General features: G+C 45.0%; 1 protein-coding gene across 2 annotated transcripts in view; it reads right to left on the bottom strand.

Moving 5' to 3' along the window:
* The window catches only part of prkx (protein kinase X-linked), an 82378-nt gene that overhangs the window by 47823 nt on the left and 11848 nt on the right, over positions 1-22707 (bottom strand). For both annotated transcript variants that reach the window (XM_080720758.1, XM_080720759.1), the window contains exons 3-4: positions 11023-11191; positions 7009-7272 (exon numbers count right to left, since the gene is read on the bottom strand). In XM_080720758.1, the coding sequence (XP_080576884.1) occupies positions 7009-7272; positions 11023-11191 (433 nt within the window). The remainder of the gene's footprint in view (positions 1-7008; positions 7273-11022; positions 11192-22707) is intronic.

The raw sequence follows: 22707 nt of genomic DNA, 5'->3' as shown, positions 1-22707 counted from the left end.
CTCTGAAGGGAGGGGGCTGGGGGGGGGCTGGGACCGGATCAGCCTACCACGTGCCCCAAGTCTAAAGCCACAATTCGCCCTTCGGGCGAGACGAAAAGAAATATTTAATCTCCGGGGTCAGTCCACAATACACACCACCCACCAACAGGGGGTGGTAATGTGCGGACTGATTTATCAGGCTAACATAAACCACTTTAGCCCTATTTTATACCTTGTTACTTTAAGTAAATTTTTCATTGCCAATACTTTCATACTTTCACTCAAGTACATTTTTGAATTCCGGACTTTTACTTGTAACAGAGTATTTCTATATTGCAGTATCGATACTTTCACTTAAGTAAAAGAATGTGAGTACTTTTTTTTCCACCAACACAGCATCCATGTGATGGAAAAAACACAGTACCGCTTCCACGCAGCAGGGGTCACTGTTGTGCAGTGCATGGAGTGGAGGAGCTGCAGCTACAGCTGTTTAACCCCCCCCCCCCACCCACCCACCCACACACACACACACACACACACACACATCTCCTGATACTGACAGCAGGCTGAACCAATCACTCGTCTGTCTCTCTCTCACACCCCCTCCCCCTCCCCCTCCCTCCCCCTATCAGGCAATTCCGCTGTCCTGCATTGATATAAGTGGGTCACTACACATCACGCACACACACGCACGCACGCACGCACACACACACATATCTGCACTCCATCTGGTTTTCACTTTCTATCCTGTGTCTGCGTGTGTGTGTGTGTGTGTGTGTGTGTGTGTGTGTGTGTGTGTGTGTGTGTGTGTGTGTGTGTGTGTGTGTTTGGGATGTAATCTTACAACATGGTGTTTACATGTCACCAGTTTGGGGGGGGGGGGGGGTGTTAACTCAGACAGAACTCCTGTGAGAAATGCCTGGTGCGAGAGAGGGGTGAGTTAGACGCCACACTGACCATAGAGACACTAGGGATGGCCCGATATGTGATATTATCCTTTATCGTGATAAAAAAAAAAACTTGCGATAATCGTATCGTGGAGATTTCATTTATCGTGATATCATGAGCTGCATATCCAGTACCACTTAAACCCTCTATAATAGGTAAAAGGTACTTATAATCTACATACTTGATAGTCTTTTTTTATACTCTCTATCAAATGTCAGATCTACAAACTCACAACGCATGTCGCAACGCGTTGTGAGCTTGTAGATCGGCAATTCTTTTGGCAAATGTTCCGCCTAAGGATAATGGATTTGGATTTTCGCGATAATATCGTAAATCGCGATTTCTTTTGTCAAAATAATCGTGATATGACATTTTCATCTCTCTCTCTCTCTCTCTCTCTCTCTCTCTCTCTCTCTCCCCCCCCCCCCCCCCCCCCTCCCGGCAGACTTTCCAATTCCACAGAGGTCATCTGGGGGTCAGCCTAATTCACCCTGAATGGCAGAAAATCGGGGGAAAATTTCTGTCCTTGAGACGAGCCGACGTGGTGGGGGGGGGGTCCCTCGATTTCTTCCCCCCACCCCCACCCCCTCCTTACCACCCAAACATCTGCCCCCCCCCCCCCCCCCCACCCCTCTTCAACCAACACCATTGATTGGACATGTTCTCTCCTTGGGGGAACCAATCGGTGACCTTGTCCATTACAGCACCGTGTCACGCGTGAACGCGTCAACAGGGAATGTGTGTGTGTGTGTGTGTGTGTGCGTGTGTGCGTGCGTGCGTGTGTGTGTGTGCGTGTGTGCGTGCGTGCGTGTGTGTGTGTGTGTGTGTGTGTTGGGGGGGCAGTGATGGAAGATGGAAGAAGTACTCACATGTTTTACTTGAGTAAAAGTATCCATTGCTTACTGTAGAAAGCGATTAAAATGCGTAATTTCTTTTTTTTTTTTGCGTTAATTTTCTGTAACTAATTAATCACAATTAATCAGTTAGGTGGTGGAAAGTGGGACTGAGTTACCAGGGCCCAGGGTGGAGGGGCCTTCATTATGTTATACTTTAGCTATTGAAAAATAGCAGATATACAAGCTCACAACGCGGCGGCGAGTGCCATGCTGCGAGCTGAAAATGTGTGCAAATCTTTGAATGTATGTATTTTTTAAGCGCTACTGGGGGGGTCCCTAGAACTAGATATTTTGAAATGGGAAACAGGTTTTTCAAAAATCCTTAGAAGGATTTGACACAAATTTTCAAGATTTTTCAAAAATAGCAGAACTACAAGCTCGCAGCGCGGCACTAGTTCTGCTATTTTTCAATAAAGCACAAAATAATCGTAACTGACTCCCAGTCCTAGTTTATACAAATATACAGCTGTTGGAAGGCAGTCAGACTATCTATTTGACATGGTAGAGTGGGTTCGCCTCTTTGATTGTTTTTGCATTGTCTTTTTGTAAGCTTCCTTCCCTGGCAACCACAGGACCCTCCCTGTGTTGTTTCTTCCTCTCTGGGTGGTAGGGCTGTCAGGATTATGACATTTTACATGACGATTAATTGTCACTCAAATAATTGCGATTAACGATTTAATTGTGTTTTTGTCGTTGACAATTCAGGCTTTTGCAAATCCCGCCCCATTCTGCCCTGTTACTATGGTGGTACATTTGACCCTGGGCAGATTGTTTTTATAGTGGCAGTGAATGGGGGGAGAGGGTATTTTCATTGCCTCATTATTGCAATTTAAAGTACCAAAGGAAAAACATCTAGGTGATATTAATAAAAAGGGAAGACAAAGGTACAGTAGTTACATTGCAAAACAGGGGGTTTCCCCGAAAATATATGTTTTAATTTGTTTAATCCCAGTGGGACAAAATCACCATTGCAGATTCTTTTATAGTGGAAGTGGATGGGATTTTTTTTTTCATAGCCTCATTACAGCTATATGAAGTACCCAAAAAAACACATCTACGTGATATTAATAAAAAGGGAAGAAAAAGGTACAGTAGTTACATAGCAAAACAGTAGTTTTCCCCCGAAAATATATGTTTTAATTAGTTTAATCCTCTGGATCAGAGAGAGAATAGAAAGAGAAGGAGAAAGCGCAGTGCATCTTGGGTAGGAAGAGGACAGACAGATTATAGTTCTCCTCACATAATAGGCTGGCTTTTCGTAATTCTGCCCATTTAAAATATATGTACCCAATCGTAACTCTTAGTTACATTGATAAGGTCCATGTGAACTAGTCTGTTGAAGCTTATTCATTATGATGAGCGAGATCGCTATCACCTCCCGCGGCCGTACTGGACGAACGCCGTGTCGTGCAGTGCGGACCGTTGTTGAAAGCCTGAAGCAAGGGAAGCAACATTCTCCACTGCACAAACTCCACCCCCGATAGCAAAAAGTGAATGGTTTTTTCTGGTTGGCCAGTCAGGGAGTCTCAGGGACCAATCAGAAGGCTGACAAACGGTGAATTACATTTCTGTTTGGCTTTTAGGCTTTGAAGTTGCACATTGCAGATATGACACATAACCTAAATATACAAAGTAATTACTGACATATTTGACAACTTTATACTTAAAAAAAGAACATTGATAGTGGAAATAGCCGATCTACAAGCTCACAATGCGTCGCGATGCGACGCGTTGTGAGCTTGTAGATCTGCTATTTCCACTATTTTTTTTACTTAAAATAATATATATTACCATTTTTCAACATGGAAACGATTATGAAAAATAATCACGATTATGTCAAATAAATTGCGATTAGACAATTATGTAGTAATTGTGACAGCCCTACTGGGTGGTATTTTAGTGGTGAACATAATTTGGCTCATCCAGCGATGGGAGGGGCCAGGCTGTCGGCTCCTCGCGGCGGCGAGGTGAACCGCTGTGAACCACGGTTTGATGCCAGCGGTTAACCAAGCAGCAGCTGTCACCCTCCTCCCACTCGCTCTGCCAGTAGAGCCTCCCGCTCGGCGCGCGTCAGTCCTATTTAGACGTCCCTCGTTACTGTAATGCAACGGGTCTTCAACAGAGGGTCCGGGACCCCTAGAGGGTCCTCAGAGTTAGTACAGGGGTGGCCGCCAAATCTTTGTGATAGGATCATTCTTTTAAATTAACAACTTGAACTCTTGCATCCCGATTCCTTTCTATAATTTTTATCCCACGATTTTGTAACCCATTTTCACCCGGTGCCAATTGCCTATCTGCTCTCTCTCTGCCGCGCCTGGGGAGACAACGGACTGACCTCATGCTTCCTTTAATGCATGAGGAGTCCAAGTTGTTTCTTTTCACCTGACAGGGGGGAGTTTCCCCAGGTTGGACGTAGCGCGTGGAAGTAACACGTTATTCCAACCAGTTCCTTTCCCCTCCATCAGGCGCCCCGGCTGGCCAGGGGAAGGTGGTATAGAGACCAGGATTACTGCATGTTGTTGTGAGGGTATCAACCCTAGGAGCCACGGGGAGAACATGCAAGCTCCACACAGAAAGGCCCTATCGTCAACCCCACCCTAGGGTGTGGGCGCTGATGACGCGGAGGGAGGAACACGACCCCAGTGCCCACAGCGTCCCCCGGCGGGAATCGAACCCAGGACCTTCTAGCTGTGAGGCGAAGCGCTAACCACTGTGCCACCGTGCCCCCTCACCCTAACCCATAATATGTGTTATAAGAGCCCAGATGAACAACATGTCTCCAGTGAAACGCTATCAACAGAGGCTGATCTCTGGTCGTTTCAGAACACCCTGGAGTGAATGATATTTCATTATGCACCGCAGAGATGCCAGCACTGCGCTGCCTTCTCATTCCAACACATCGCCAGATGATTCCTCTAATTAAATCTCTCTCTCCTCTAACTGAAAGGTGTTTTCATTTGGCAAAATCAGGCGGTGTGAAAACAAATCGCTGCTGCACCAGAGCCAAACACCACCACTGAAGAACAAGTACCGCAAGGAAACACATCTATATCTGTCTGTGTGATTGCAATTTATAATCTAGGCATTTTGCAGTTACCCACTTAACTCATTTACTGACACGATTAAAAAAATGACTTTCTGGGACGCGTGGAGCGTCGTCCAGGGCGTTTTAGGGAAGGGAGAAGAGTCTGGGACGCGCGGAGCGTCGTCCAGGGTGTTTTAGGGAAGGGAGAAGAGTCTGGGACGCCTGGAGCGTTGTCCAGGGTGTTTTAGGGAAGGGAGAAGAGTCTGGGATGCGTGGAGCGTCGTCCAGGGTGTTTTAGGGAAGGGAGAAGAGTCTGGGACGCGCGGAGCGTCGTCCAGGGTGTTTTAGGGAAGGGAGAAGAGTCTGGGACATGCGGAGCGTCGTCCAGGGTGTTTTAGGGAAGGGAGAAGAGTCTGGGATGCGTGGAGCGTCGTCCAGGGTGTTTTAGGGAAGGGAGAAGAGTCTGGGACGCGCGGAGCGTCGTCCAGGGTGTTTTAGGGAAGGGAGAAGAGTCTGGGACGCGTGGAGTGTCGTCCGGGGCGGTTTAGGGAAGGGAGAAGAGTCTGGGACGCATGGAGCGTTGTACTCGGATGTTTTAGGGACGGTGCAGACAGCTTCCCCATCACTGAAATTATATTCTAACTTACACATTCTCTAAACTTCCTTAAACGCACAATCAATCATTGTTACATGACCTCTACGCTTCCTTAAATGCAGAGTAAAACAATGTCCTCCACACCCATAATGACGGAAATGAGACTTCTGCATACGGTGTTGACAGTTTAAAAGGGAGAAGCGAAAGAGAGGAGATCATTTTGGTGAACATGAAGCTTTTTTTGCCCTCATTGTACCCATTACTACCCAAGGAATGCTATTGGCTGCCAACGGTCACGTGCAACCGCAGGGATACATGGGACATTGTCTTGAGCTTGCCGAAAATAAAGCACACGAAGACGAATCATCACAAGCCTATGATCACAAGCCCCTCCTACAGCATACCCTGCTATAACATCAAATATAATATAAATTGGACCATATTTTCACAAAACGCATGTCATGGTGAGGCTATAAACTCCAACAGGAACCATGAAGCATTTATGACAATGTTTATTGCGACCGTCAGTTACTATCAAATCCTCCACCTCCTGTCTGTCCGTCAGTCAGTCAGTCAGTCAGTCAGTCTGTCACGTCACACTTTTTCCCTACTCATATCTCCGCCATCGTTGCCCCGATCCATGTGAAATTTTCCACACACACTCCTTGTCTGCCAATCCACAACCTCCTCCCTTCCAGGGACCCCCGCAGCTCCAGGGACCCCCAGGGACCCCCGCCGATTTTAAAACATATTTTTTGAACACTGCTCCTACAGTCTACACTCATCTCATCAACATGGACCATCAGGAAATTTTTTACACATTTTTGGACCTAAAATCACGCTTATCTCCCGATTAGGGAGTCTTACTGGTTACGGTAAAGAAATCAAATGTAAAAGTTGGGGGGAAATGAATGGAATCCTATGGAGAACATGTTGCTTCTGGTGCCAGAACAGCACAACTAGCAGCCAATCATAGGAACGTTTAGTTCTGTGTTTGCTTCATTTTAAATCGGGACAACTGCCCCCTGCTGGTTCTTACCTCAGGGTTTCCCAAACTTGTTTTGTTTCAGGGCACCCCATAAATATTGTTTTAATCCGAGGCACCCCTACATTATAATTTTCACTCCCAGCACCTTATATTTATAGCATATCGTCGTTGTCGGGTGGAAACCTTGTATGTCCAAAACCTGTATTTATCATCTATAAAATTTACAAAACTAGTGAAAACAGCCGATTTACAAGCACACAACACCTCGCGATATGCGAGGCGTTGTGTGCTTGTAAATCGGCTGTTTTCACTAGTTTTGTGCAACAGAGGTTTCTGCCTGACAGTGACGATATTTGAGTGATTATGTTGCGAGGAAAACGTTGAGATAACAGCCGTTTTGGTTAGAACTGACTGAAAATAACTTTGTACTTCAAGTTTAAAATGATACTAAATCATTTTTTCAAGTGTCCAAATAAATTCCAAATATTATCAAAGTATCTCGCGGCACCCCTGGACTGCCGTCACGGCACCCCAGGGTGCCCAGCCGTCACCCACTGTGAAAACCCCTGGTTCTTACCTGTCCGAGAGCTTCTTGGCGAATCCGAAGTCAGTGAGGCGGATGTGTCCCTCTGCGTCCAGCAGGATGTTCTCTGGCTTCAGGTCTCGGTAGACGATGTGCCGCGCGTGCAGGTACTCGATGGACACCACGATCTCCGCCGTGTAGAACAGCCCTGTGCCGTTAGAGAAGCGGCCGCGCGAGCGCAGGAAGCTGAACAGCTCGCCGCCCGGAACGTAATCCATCAGCATGTAGAGGAACCGCTCGTCATGGTGCGTCCAGAACCTGACGGGGGAACGGAAAAGGGGTTTTAGACCAAGAGTCTTCAATGTTTTCAGGCCAAGGACCCCTTAGTTGAGAGAGAGAAGAAGCAGGGACCCCCACAATCTGTTCATAGATTCCATATAGTTTCATTGTTTGACATCACAATCATCAGTGTATTTGGACTCTTGTCAATTTGTGTTTTCAGATATTTAACCACAACCGTCAATACTTAACCCATTTAGAACGGGTATACATTATTGTGTATCATTATTTTATGCATTAACTATTGCAGATATACAAGCTCACAGCGCGGCACCGAGTGCCGCGCTGCAAGCTTGTAGATCTGCTATTTTAGAAAAATCGTGAAAATTAGAATTTTGACCCGATTCTATAAGTGTCTTTTGAATCCTTCTAAGGTTTTTTGAAAAAAAAAAACCCCTATGATTCTATGTCAGCAATCTGGCCAGCCATCGTCAAAGAAAAGGTCCTTTTCACTTAACTGGAGCTCAGTCAGTCTGTTCTTGAGAGAGTACTATGTCAGTGGTTCTCAAACCTTTTCATGTGAAGGACCCCCAAACTGATATTTATTTGGCCACGGACCCCCATCTTAAAATATTTAGTTCCGGTGACCCCCCAAAAGCAAAATTTGAGTTACAAACGTTCGCTTTAAAAATACATATATTCAAAGATTTGCACACATTTTTACAACTTATTCAAAAATAGCAGATCTACAAGCTCGCAGCGTGGCACTCGGTGCCGTGCTGTGAGCTTGTATATCTGCTATTTTTCAATAATAGTAGTGTGTCAGTAATAGTAGTGGGAAGAAGAGGTTAAATCATCATGGCCCCAAATAACTTTTAAATATCTTGCAATTGGCGACGAGTCTCTTACGAAATCGCCAAAGTAAAAAAAAACGCTTTAGAACAGCTGCTCTACAGTACAATAATAATAATGAGGGTAAATTTGACATTACAGTCAAGCTCTCGCCGGCGGGCTACGTTTGAACAAGGTGACTTTGTCAACATTAGTTTTGGGGGGTCGGTCTCCTCCCCCCTCCCCCCAGGCTTCACCCCAGCCCCCAGGTGTTTGCTCAGTCTGGCTGCACAGCTGTTTGTCTGCGTTGGGGGGTGAAATGTTGCAACAGTTGGGAGATTTAAACAGGCTACCATGTTAACTGATTGAACAGACTGCTGCTGCTGATGCGTGACAATGACATGCAAATAAAAGCACAGGCAGGCTGCCAGAATTCACAAACTCCTTTTCATTTCAATGCACAAAACTGTCTTAACTCTTTCTTTAGCTTTAGCATCTACACGCATGGTTTCGTTCAGAAACCCGTTCGCGTGGACGCTGTATATGGAGTGGATTACATTCGCTTACATCGATGTGCACGGATCGTGCACGTTAAACGCTGGGAACGTTGGGAAAGAGGCTGTGGCTCAAACCCCCATTGTAAGCCAATGCAGAGCTGCAAGTTTCAATCGTGAGTACAACACGGCTGCTGCAGGAATCACTAAACGAATGCCATGCCGTTCGTTCTTTATGATAGTCTTGTTTAGGGATGGGACGATACGCGATATTATCGTTTATCGCGATAAAAAACACTCACGATAATCGTATCGTAGAGATTTAATTTATCGTGATATCGTCCTCTGTCATGCACTGGTATCACCTTTTATTTGCATATCCAGTACCACTTAAACACTATAAATGGTAAAAGGTACTTACAGTATAATATACTGTACGTACTTGATAAAAGTCTTTTTTTCACTCTCTATCAAATGTCTTGGCCAAAAAATAGCCGATCTACAAGCTCACAACGCGTCACAACGTGACGCGTTGTGAGCTTGTAGATCTGCTATTTTTTGGCAAATGTTTCGCCCCCGGATAATAGTTTTGATTATCGTGATAATATCGTAAATCGTGATTTCTTTGGCCACAATAATCGTGATATGAAATTTTCACATCGTCCCATCCCTAGTCTTGTTAAATGAATGCTGTCTCAGATCATAAGGTATATTCCTGAAATAATAGACATTTCCGGCTAATCCGGCAAACAGTCATTTTGGCAAGCTGTGAAAGTGTTAACGTATGGAACTGGATGTCATCAGCGCCCACACCATAGGTGGGGTTGGGGCGAAAGGGCCTTTCTGTGTGGAGTTTGCATGTTCTCCCCGTGTGGACCCTAGGGTGGATCCACTAACAAAAACATGCAGTAATCCTGGTCTCTATACTGCCTCCCTCTGGCCAGCCTGATGGAGGGGAAAGGAACTGGTTGGAATAACGTGTTCCTTCCATGCGCTACGTCCAACCGGGGAAGCCTCCCCCTGTCAGCTGATACTGAAGACTGAAGACCCACCTGTTCAGACTCCACCTAAACCCTTAGCACTACTGAAACACTCAATGACCATACATACAGCTACATGAAGCTAGTTGGCATCTGTTTTTAGGTTTTTTAGAACCTTTTTCTTGACTGATTACATTGTTTTCTAGATAGATATTCATATGCATTTGTTATATTGCTGTTGATGTACTGACATATTATCTTGTTTATTATTGTGATGTTTTATCTGCTTATTGTAAGTCGCTTTGGATTAAAAGCGTCTGCTAAATGCCTAAACTGTAAACTGTAAACTGTGATAAGAAGCGGCCTGCTCACTCCTCGTGCACTGAAGGAAGCATGAGCTCAGTTCAGGGCTCTGCCCAGGTTGGCAGAGGGAGAGCAGAGCCCAGGGTTACAGCTTAGGATATTGGCACTGGGTGAAAAAATGGGTTACAAAATCGTGGGATAAAAGATTTAGGTTAAAAACAAAAAAAAGATGTCAGGGAGGTTAGGGTCAGAGTGTGGGGTCAGGATGGTGTTTGTGTGTGTGGGTGTGCGTGCATGTGTGCATGTGTAGATAGATAGGTAGGTAGGTAGGTAGGTAGGTAGGTAGGTAGGTAGGTAGGTAGGTAGGTAGGTAGGTAGGTAGGTAGATAGATAGATAGATAGATACCTTTATTATCCCAAGGGGGACATTCAGTTGTCCAGAAGTAGCACAGCAGTATACAGTTATTTACAAAGTTACAGAGACGTAAGAAAAGATAGATAAGAGGGAAAAAAACAAAAACAAAGACAAGAGCAGTACAGTACCAATAAAGAGAAGGTGCATCACTAGAGGGGGAGAATAATATATAAGTATATATACATAAAGTGTCTTGCAAAAGAGACCATAGCAGTCAATGCTAGTTAGTGCAAACAAGTATCTCACTGTCATTGTTAAACAAAGCAAGAATACTCAGAAACTACCAACACTAACAACCTAATAGTGCAGTGTCAAAAATCAGTGCGAAAAAAGAAGAAACTAGGAAGCGTGTCACCGCAAGGCGCACATGAGCACTCTTCCTGGAAGGTCCTTAGAGGTCAAAGTCAATACAGCAATAGTTCCTTAGAGGTCAAAGTCAATACAGCAATGGTTCCGTAAGTCTAAGTTAGGAAGGGAGACCTTTTCAAGCGTCCGTTATGTGTCTCGTTGTACAGCTTAAGGGCAGCCGGTACAAAAGCTTTTCCTAATCTCTCACATCTCCGTACTGGGTAGGTAAAGCGGTCGTTTCCTCTCTTACTCCAGTAACTGGTGATCTCTAGATGGAGGGGGTGGGAGGAGTTCTCCAAGATGGAATCTAGCTTCTTCGCAGTGCGCACCCTACTCACAGTCGTATGAGGAACGGGTGGTTGATCTAAAGACACTCACAGTCGTATGAGGAAGGGGTGGTTGATCTAAAGACACTCACAGGCGTATGAGGAAGGGGTGGTTGATCTCGCTCAGAACCTCCTTCTCGTTGTGGACGTGTGTCTCCTGCTTGAGGCGGATCACGTCGGGGATCTTCATCTGCTTCAGGGCGAAGAAGCCCCGCGACTTCTTGTCCTTCACCAGGAACACACGACCAAACGTCCCCGTTCCTGAGGAGAGGAGAGAGGAGGGGGAGGAGAGGAGAGGAGAGGAGAGGAGAGGAGAGGAGGAGAGGAGAGGAGATTTTGTGTTTTATAAAAAACTATAACGGCCAACATGTAATGTACCATTGGATTTCAAATGAACTCAACCCTAGCAGGCAGGCAGACAGACAGACAGACAGACGTTGACATTAAGCACATTCATTTTCATGTTTAATCTTACAATAAATGCGAGAAGTCTCTGTGAGCGTGCGTGTGTGTATGTAATCCACGTATCTCGAGAACCGTTCGTCCCACCGGCTTCAGATTTAGCAGGCGCGTTCCCCGCCGCGCCGCGGAGTGCAGTGCCCGGCCTCGACCCGACCCGATACGCAGTTTTACGGAACCGGGGCGAAAGGTTTGGAATCTCCGTATGCGGAGCTGATGTCTGACTTCAGGCTGTTTTCCGGAACCGGAACAAGCGCTGACTCATTGTGACATCACTCCTGTGCAAATAGTATGCAGAGCTGATGTGTGACATCAGGGTTTTCCGGTGTGGGTTCAGGATGTGTCCGAGGCTGAGAATCAGGGTGGGGTCCTGTGCCTGAGAATGACGTCACACAATATGGACGAAAACAGCAGACCTGCTGGCTCACAACGCATTGCAAGTGCAACACTTTGTGAGCTTGTAGCACTCGGTGCCGCGCTGTGAGCTTGTGCTATTTTTCAATAGTTAAAGCATAAAATAATGGTAGACAATAATGTGTGCCCGTTCTGAATGGGTTGTTAAACATCAGGGAGGTGGTGGCGTGGCTGAGGCGTCGCAGAGGAGAAAGAATGGCTGCCAGGGGGCAGAGAGAGAGGTTACCATCTGGATGAACACCTTCACCACCAGGGGGCAGAGAGGTTACCATCTGGATGGAGGCCTTCACCACCGCCACCACGTGATTTAACAAACACACCAGGCTAATCATTCTGTATATTAAAAAGAAAATCAAAGCCAGGGGCTGCGATTTTAAACTTGATGGGACCAAACTGGATGGTAATTTCTGAGGGTCTGGCAGTGCTTCTCTTTTCATGGCTTTTATTCGCTCATATCGGTGGCCTTGGTGACATCGGGTCGTGGGTTTGACCCCTGACCCTGCATGTCACCATCCTGTCAGAATACTGTTCATAAAATAAAAGCCAAAAGAATATCTTAAAACACAATGATGATGACAGCTCTAACCAGAGAGTGAGCGAGCGAGGCTTGAAGTCAGTCAGCATGAAGGGATGGGACGATATGAAAATTTAATATCACGATTATTGTTAAAAAAAAGAAATCGATTTACGCTATTATCATGATAATCAAAATTCATTCTCCTGGAGAAGAACATGATTTGCCAAAAAATAATAATAGCAGATCTACAAGCTCACAACACATTGCGTTGCAACGTGTTCTGAGCTTGTAGATCGGCTATTTTTAAGACATTTGATAGAGAATGAGAAAAAGACTTTATCAAGTACATATATTATAAGTACCTTTTACCAATCGAGGGTTTAAGTGGTACCGGATATGCAGCTCAGCAAATAAAAGGTGAATTGATCCCAGTGCATGACGAAGGACAATATCATGATAAAGTAAATCTCCACGATTGTGAGTATTTTGTATCACGATAAACGATAATATTGCGTATCGTCCCATCCGTAAGACAGTCAGTCAGTCAGACTGACTGACTGACTGACTGACTGACTGACTGACTGACTGGCTGGCTGGCTGGCTGGCTGGCTGGCTGGCTGGCTGACTGACTGACTGACTGGCTTACTGGCTGGCTGACTGGCTGGCTGACTGACTGACTGACTGACTGGCTTACTGACTGACTGACTGGCTGACTGACTGGCTGGCTTACTGGCTGACTGACTGACTGACTGACTGACTGGCTGGCTGACTGACTGACTGGCTGGCTGGCTGACTGACTGACTGACTGACTGACTGACTGACTGACTGACTGACTGGCTTACTGACTGACTGACTGACTGACTGACTGACTGACTGACTGGCTGGCTTACTGGCTGGCTGACTGGCTGGCTTACTGGCTGACTGACTGACTGACTGACTGACTGACTGACTGACTGACTGGCTGACTGACTGGCTGGCTTACTGGCTGACTGACTGACTGACTGACTGGCTTACTGACTGACTGGCTGGCTGACTGACTGACTGACTGACTGACTGACTGGCTGGCTGACTGACTGGCTGACTGACTGGCTGGCTTACTGGCTGACTGACTGACTGACTGACTGACTGACTGACTGACTGACTGACTGACTGACTGACTGACTGACTGGCTGGCTGGCTTACTGGCTGACTGACTGACTGACTGACTGACTGACTGACTGGCTGGCTTACTGGCTGACTGACTGACTGACTGGCTGGCTTACTGGCTGGCTGACTGACTGACTGACTGGCTGGCTTACTGGCTGGCTGACTGACTGACTGACTGACTGACTGGCTGGCTTACTGGCTGGCTGACTGACTGACTGACTGGCTGGCTTACTGGCTGACTGACTGACTGGCTGGCTTACTGACTGACTGACTGACTGACTGACTGACTGACTGACTGACTAGTTGACTGACTGACTGACTGGCTGGCTGACTGGCTGACTGACTGACGGAATGCTGGCTGTACCTGCACAAGGATCCTTTGTCTAAGGGACGGGAGACCTCTGGGGCGTTGCCACGGCAACGCGTCGCACAGACTAGTAAACAATGAGTTGGAAGCGAAGGTATTTGTTTTACATTGACGAGAGGAGAGAGAGGAGTGAGCTGCCCCCCCCCCCCCCGTCCCTTATGGTGTAATATTTCGCTCTGGGCCAAACTGCCTGACTCGTTCTCCCTCTCCCTCTCTCTCTCTCTCTCTCTGTGTGTAATGCAGTGTTTCTCAACCTTTTTTTCTGCATGGGCACACTTTTCATGTCCCAAGAATCCATGGGCACACCAACATAATACGGGGGTGTAAATATCTTTACTGTCGGGAAGAAACCTTGTATTTCCAAGTTTCAAATTTGTACGTTTCTTCGCAAAGCAAAGCCCTGCTTCGTCACACAAGGCTGTCGCACAACAGTAGTGAGAACAGCAGATCTACAAGCACACAAGGCGTTGTGTGCTTGTAGATCTGCTGTTTTCACTAGTTTAAATCATTTTTAAGATGATAAATACAATACTGGCTTTCAAGCAGTTTCAAGGGGCACACTTGACCCTTCTCAGGGGCACACCAAAGGTCCCCAGGCACAGTGGTTGAGAAACACTTCTGTAATGAAGGTTTCCTCACATGTGAGGCGTGTTTAAAGTAGGGTTGTTCGATATGGCCAAAAAATAAAATCTCGATTATTTTCTCTGAAATCCCGATTTTCGATTTCGATTTCGATTTTTTGTTAAAAGAATAATACATTGTTTCAACTATTTTGTTTTCATTTAAAAAATGCAAGGAAATGATTTTTTTTTTCATTATTGTTTCATTTTTTGATTTTTTTAATATAGCCAAATAGCAAAATGCAATAAAACAATAAGGGTATTAATAATAATAACTTTAGTTGTGCAACAATCACATACAACTTAGTGTTTCATTATCAATAGTGAGTGACAAAACAGCCAAAACAAGCCAGCTCTTGGAGGCTGGTGAGGCATTTTGGTAGGCATTTCGCCTACCAAAATGTAATTCCTGGCTACGCCCCTGCCCTGCACCACTCATGCACGGAGATGTTGACTGATTGTAAATGGAGGCGAAGCGCTTCGCTTCCCGACGCAAAATTAACACAGTGACGGACAGTAGGAGTAGACTACAGTCAGTAGGTGGGTAACACAGAATTAATAAGCTTCTTTCAAACTACAACAAGTAGAGTAAGTTTACCAGCTCAGCAGCGTTTTGTTCTGTTTGCTGCTTGAACCATCGCGAGTGAGCGCAGTGAGGTGGTGAACTCTGCTCAGTCTGACGTGCGCTAAACGCGCATCAAAGAAATTACACATCAGATAGAAAGTAGTATTAATTTGGTGTCGGACCTTGTCGTCCTGCTTTAGGAGGACGGGGCTGTGTACTTTTTGTGCGTGCAAGGCTCCAATGAGTAAGAATTTCCCTAATTAAAGTGAAAATCGATTTTACGATTTCCATTTTTTTAAATCTTCCAAAGGAAAAAAACCGGGTTACGATTAAAAATCGATTAATCGAACAACCCTAGTTTAAAGGCATGAGGGTGAACCCACCTCCACACACAAGCATGGGAATGCTGTTTGGCAAACAAATGAAAACCATGTACCGGTATATCCAGGGTTTGCTACACATTTGTAACGATGAAATAAATAAAATAAAAAGTTTCCATAGCTTTTTTCACCCCATTTTCACCCCATTAGAAAGATACCTTTATTATCCCAAGGGGGAAGGAAATTCAGTCACCCAGAGTCACACAGCAGTTAAGGTTACAGGACAGTAAGAAAAAAGAGAAAAGGACTGTTGTGTTCAGCCGAGCGACAAAAACAAACAAGAATCAACAATACAGGAAAATCAACCAGAGAAACTATAAATTAAAAAATCACACCCAATGTGAAGTGAGCAGTTGTCGTGCTTGCATAACATCATCAGACTAGGATTTGAGTCTAGGATGTACAGGCTATGCTACACACACACGTTTTGCTATGGCAAACGCTGAGGAAAAGGGCTACAGTCACACGCACAGCCACTCTATGGAGCGGTTTACGTGCTACACACACACACACGTTTTGCTATGGCTGAGGAAAAAGGCTACAGACACACGACATATGACATCACTAGACAAACATGATTTTACGTACACACATTTTACTATAGCAAAACGATGAGGAAAAAGGCTACGGACACACGCACAGCCACGTATAGGAGCGGTTTGCACCACTCAAAAAAATATAAATAAAGTGTCAAGATCAGTAGCAAAGACACAACACAACAAACAAATAGTAGTACCTAAAGCTTCGCTAATGGATTGCAATTTTAAAGCATATTGCAAACTCAAAGAACTTACAATGGTCCATTCATTCAAACATAGGGAACTACTTATCAACACAGTGCCAAAATATATACACATAAATACATCACATACTGTATACACATAAATACATCACATACTGTATACACATAAGTGTCTGCACCAAGACAATAATAATAATTAGCCGGGGAGCCACTGGGCCAAAATGAGAGAGGACCTGTGATGTCATGACATACTCCAAATTTTGTTTGTCCTATTAATTTGGTCAATAAGGTACACAGAATGAGAGGCCTGCTCTGCCGGAAATCCTGCGAAAAAAAGTTTCCCATTGACTTCACTATACTGGAAAAAAACACACCAAAAAAAGTAGCATGTGAGGGGTCAAACTAAGGGTTCTTCATGATTCTGAATCCATTGCAAGCATTTGTTTTGCATGAAAAACATTCCTTGGGCTAGATTTCAGCCTCTCAAACCTGTGAAAAGTGATGAGTCATCACTTTTCACCGTTATTTTGGTCCGTTTTCTAGCACAAGGAATGTTTTTCATGCAAAACAAATGCTTGCAATGGATTCAGAATCATCAAGAATCCCTAGTTTGACCCCTCACATGCTACTTAAAGCATATTTTTTTTGGTGTGTTTCTTTCCTTTATATTGAAGTCGATGGAGTGAATATACAAATGGCCATAACTTTTTTTCGCAGGATTTCCGGCAGAGCAGGCCTCTCATTCTGTGGACCTTGATGACCAAATTAATAGAAAAAACAAAAATTAAAAGTATGTCATGACATCACAGGTAACATCCTATTCTTTGAGCTTTTGGGCCTGTGGCTCCCCGGCTAAATGCTTAGCCTAAACAACCTAAAATGTGCAGAGCCAAAAAAAAAGTGTCCAAAAAGTCAGTGCCAAGAAGTGACCAGTGCTGAGAGTCCCATTCCCAGGCCTACAGCGAATCATACAGCTGTTGACACTATGGTCTCAGATGGTCTGAGAGGTCATGTTCTACATTGTGAGAGGCAAAATCTTAATTGCTGTTCTTTTTAGAACCCTTATTTTATTTTTACTTTTACTTGCGAATTCTGGGGCTGTGAGATATGGATATACCTCAATAGTTATGCAATGTTATGTTATAATTTAGATGGGGGTCTGTGGTAAAATGCACATTCATTTGGGGGTCCTTGACATGAAGATGTTTGAGAACCACCAGGCAGGAATCAAGCCCAAATAAGCAACTTCACTTTAGAAACGAGCCCGGAAATCCTCAACCCGTGACCACTGTGCCAATATTTACAAGCCACTTTACGAGTCGCGCGTAATAAGCAACACATGTGGACACTCTGAGGCACGCGTAAGGCATGAGGGGAGAGGAGCCAGCGGTTTCACCTCCACAAGCACAGGTAGGACAGGCTATAAATCACACAGGAACATAAATCACATGCTTGCTGGATGCCTATTGTCTGGTGCAGGGGGAGAAGAGATGTGGTGGGGAAACATAAAGAGAGTAGTCGTTCAATCCATTCATTCATCCAGGAGGCAGAGACGACGCTTACATCAATATGGTCCTCCCAACACCCTGTATTACTGGAAGGACGCAACGCAACGCATGAAAAAAAAAAAAAAGCTAAAAACATGTCTTGGAACATGCCATAGCGCTGGCTCACAGGACACTACGTTTGCACACAGTCTTAAAAGATATCTGGCCCACGATTACTAGGGATGTGAAAAAAATTGAAAATCCACTCGAAAAATCGACTCATGCTCACCGCGACTCAAAAAGTATGAGTTGAAAAAAAAAATCCTAACGTTTTTTCCCCAAAAAATATTTTAATTGCTTGTTCAAAAACGTTATAAGCATTAATGTTTTCCAAATGTGAGAGGACCGGTGTGTGTGTGTGTCTGTGTCGGAGACGAGTGCATGTCTGTGTTGTGCATGCATGCATGCATCGCAGATTCGCATGCATGCGGCGCTAGTCAGGTCCGCAGACTACTGTTTGAGAAACACTGCTGGACTGGTCTGATGCACGGAGTCATAGCAGTGTGCGCTGACTGGATGTGTTTTGTTTACCTCCTGCCTTTGCATGCATGCTTGACACGAAAGCTCGCTTCACGCTTGTTAATGGCAGCGTCGCCTCGTGTGCTGTGATTTTGTCAAGATTGACAATTTAGTCAAGACTCAAGACTAACCATTTTTTTTACCCGTCTTCTCCTCTGCACAACCCTCACACACACACACACACACACACACACACATGCGCGCATGTTAACACAAACACACACACACACACCACCATTACAGTCAGCTCTCACACACACACGTGCGCGCATGCTAACACACACACACACACACACACACACACCACCACAACAGTCAGCTCACACACACACACACACACACAGCTCTCAAGCCCGTTGCTGGCGAAAATAATATCCCGACGACGGGGGTGAAACCGAGTCGCCCGCCTCATCATGATTTCAATGACAATTAAACAACGGCGAAACGGATAATAAGGAGCTTTAGGGCTGATTTGTTTCAGGCAGCTCAAATCCCCTCTCATCATCAGGCACAACGGCCTCGGCAAATTGGATTTCCTATGCAGGGCCTCGTAACTAACCCCCCCCCCCCACCCCCCCCCCCCAGCAGGATGGGATGACCGCTGCATCCCGCTGTCCACATCGCCGCCAGGCATTACGGTTCAGACCCTGATGCCCCCCCCCCCCCGCATGTGGCGGATATTATTAAGCTGGATGAATTCCATAGAGCACACGTGCATGCAGGCAGCATGCATGATGAATAATACATCAAAGAGCACCTGTTTTTCAACCAGGCCGCACAGAGAGGAAACCACTGCAACCATTCTATACCACTGATGTCGGGTAGGGGTGGGCAATATAATCGATATGGCAATACGTCGCGATAGTTTATTTGCCAATACTGTATCGATACTTCAGGCTTTATTTGCCAATACTGTATCGATACTTCAGGCCGTAGTATCGCGATACTTTGAGGAAAATAAAATACGTTCCCATGCATAGGAACCAATGGTAGAAGTCCGGTCCTGACACTCTGCTGCCTCTAGATGTCGGTTTACTATAGTAGCTACTTCCCCTTCCCACGTTTCAGTGAGTGAGGTCTCTCGAGAAAATGGCTGCGAAGTGCGAACGACGAAAACGACAACATTACAGCAGCGTCTTCAGCTTTTAAAGCTGATATATTGCAATAGTATCGCAATAGTATCGTATCGCAAAGATTCACAATATATCGTGATACTATTGCATCGTGACCCAAGTATCGTGATACGTATTGCATCGCGAGATTCTTGCCAATATCCACCCCTAATACTTTTTTCCATAAATGAACACCTTACTACATGGTCGTACTACACCAAAGCAACAGGTATTGACTCGACCGGGCAAGAGGGTACGCAACCGTCTATAAACACAACGAGAAATATCTGTCTAAACACCTGAAACGTGGTCAGATTGCAACTAGGGCTGTCCTCGACTCAGGATTTATGAAGTCGATTCGAGTCGCGGGGGTTAATCCGACGCGTCTACTTTGTATAAAAAAAATAAAAAAATAAAAAGTGTTGCTTTAAACCACGTCAACATAATACAATAATACATTAAGAGATGAATTGAATACACAGTGTTTTCGGTGATATCGGTGCGCGAGCACAAATGTTATCTGCATAGCAGTGTACAACCATAGAGTTATAACACACCGTTAAAACAAATAAAACATCTCCGCTGTTCAACTCTGCCCCGTGCAGTAGATGAGACATTCGCGAACGATTCCGCTCTCTTGAACAGCTCTTTTAAATGAACGATGGGATCCAGTCCGCAGTCGCGGGACACAGAGCACTGACAGAGTAATGAGTCAGTGTCGAGAACGGATTCATTTCAGAAACGGATCATAAAAAGGTGGAGGCACAGCTCCCGCTAGAGCCAGCAGTGTGGACATGTCATGGACGCAAACACAGCGAAACACAATCATTCATCATGGATTACAACACTGGAACAATTCAGAAGCACTTTAATTAGAAAATGTAACTTGTAGCCTACACTTGTGTATGTTAATTTGACTTAAGAAGATTGTTTACTTCGTGGACATGCGTTGTGCTGTGGCAGGAGGTTATTTAATATGGGATTTTGACAGCGTGCTTCCTCCTCTTAATCCCGGCTCCGAATGTTTTAACAAAGCGGCGGTTCTGAACCGTTCTGGCCGTTCTGTCTCACTTTCACCCCTACGCTGGTGCGAGACAATAAATAACTGTTCGCCAATTGCTACTTCTCATTGGAAGTACATGACACCAGTCCAGTAGTAGGCTAACTGGTGATATAAAAAATATATATATTTTCGCCTCGACTCAAACAATTGGCGTCGATTCACGGGGCTTAAAACGACGCGTCGATTTTTAGAGGACAGGCCTAATTGCAAGCGCCTCACTGTCAACCCCTGCGCAAGCCCAAAACGTGGGCTAGAAGCGACACGCTTTGAGCTTGTAGATCTGCAACCTTTGATTGCTTTTGAATTTGAATCCTTACGTTTTGGATATATGAGGTTTCCACCAGGACAGAATGAAACAGGTTTAACACTCCAGCCTCCAGCTACAGTCAGCACTGCTCTCACCGTCCCACCAGGGGTGAACAGGTTCAGAACCCTACAGGCTCATTCATACTAGGGTGACGTGAGTAGCTCCTCACTTTTCTAGGTCAGTGGTTCTCAACCTGTTGGGCGGGACCCCAGAGGGGTCCCCAAATTATTTTGGGGGGTCCCCAGATGATTAAGTTAATGTGCAACATTGTTTTCTCACTCAACAGTAAACTAACCAACATAAAGTTTAAGTGTATAGAGGGTATCTGCACATTTCTAAAGTGACAATTTAAGGACTTTTTAATACCTCTAAAATGACAAATTAAACATTGGCCAAAACATTATAGGCTGAAATAGTGAAAATAGCAGATCTACATGCTCACAACGCCTCGCAACGTGAGCATGTAGACTTAGAGCATGTAGACGTGAGCATGTAGACAATCAATTGTCAACTACTACAACAGGGGTTTTCAAAGTGGGTGACGGGGCACCCTGGGGTGCCGCGACGACAGTCCAGGGGTGCCGCGAGATAATATGATAATATTTGGAATTTGTTTGGACAATTGAAAAAATATTTAGTATCTTTTTAAACTTGAACAAAATATTTAGTATCATTTTAAAGTACAAAGTTATTTTCAGTCAGTTCTAACCAAAATGGCTATTATCTCAATGTTTTCCTCGCAACATAATCACTAAAATATCGTCAGGCAGAAACCTTGTATCTCCAAGTTTCTAAATGTGTACGTCTTTTGGTAAAGCAAAGCCCTGCTTCATCATACAAGACTGTTGCATACAAGACCGTTGCACAACACTAGTGAAAACAGTCGATCTACAAGCACACAACGCCTCGTGATGTAAGGCGTTGTGGATCTGCTGTGTTCACTAGTTTAGTACATTTTATAGATGATAAATACAAAACCGGTTTTGGACATACAAGGTTTCCACCCGACACCGATGATATGCTATAAATATAAGGTGCTGGGAGTGAAAATTATAATGTAGGGGTGCCTCGGATTAAAACCATATTAATGGGGTGCCCTGAGACAAAACAGTTTGGGAACCCCTGGACTACACCACACTAATCGTGGCTGCCAAAGTTAACAGCTCAGGTTCTCTTGGTCTAAACAGCAAAGCATGGTTCCTGTTGCTAAGCAGAGTAGGATGCTGCTACAGTAGACCCAGGAGCATAGTTCCGCCGATTTAAAATGACTCCAATACGGAACTAAAACTTCCTATGATTGGCCGCTAGTTGCCCCCCCCCGGCCGATCGCAAAAAGAATTGTTCTCCATTGGATCCCATTCATTTTCCCCTTTCGTTTTCTAACATTAATTAACACTTTCATACATACTTTATGGTTCCTATCACTAGTTAAAAATTGCCTTTCAATCACCATGATATGCGTTTTGTGAAAATAAGGTCCCATTTATGTTCAAATTGATGATAAAGTTTCGGGGGGGGGGGCGTGGCCAACTAAACTGATACCAACCGGCTGTGTTCTTCTTTGTGTGCTGTATTTCGGGAGGCTCCGACCACATTCTCCCAAGTATCCTTGCGGTTGCACGTGACCGTTGGCAGCCAATAGCATCCTCCGGTGCCTTTACAATCTATGATGGCAACACCCATGACAAGGACCCATATTGTTTCATTTGCACTGCATAGAAACCAATGGCGTTGCTTTGTCCATATCTTTTATACAGTCTATGAGTAGACCCATTGTAGGAAGTCCTGGGGGTGTGGTGACTGGTGAGTGAGATCATTAATATTTAATCAGGCCGCTGTGGTCTCATTTTTGACCCGGGCTCCCAACATGCTTTTAGGATAAACATAGAATGAAAATTGAGACGGGGCTTCCCTCCAGATGACTTAGAAGGGTATCATATCGTTTTAGTCAAGGTCTTTTGAATAGAATGTAATTTAGTTTTAGCCACCATCTGAAATGTTATAGTTTTCTGCCCTGCC

The sequence above is a fragment of the Nannobrachium achirus genome (genome assembly GCF_963921795.1).
Source record: "Nannobrachium achirus genome assembly, chromosome: 24".
NCBI classification, from domain to species: domain Eukaryota; kingdom Metazoa; phylum Chordata; class Actinopteri; order Myctophiformes; family Myctophidae; genus Nannobrachium; species Nannobrachium achirus.
This window is presented reverse-complemented; position numbering and strand designations above follow the sequence as displayed.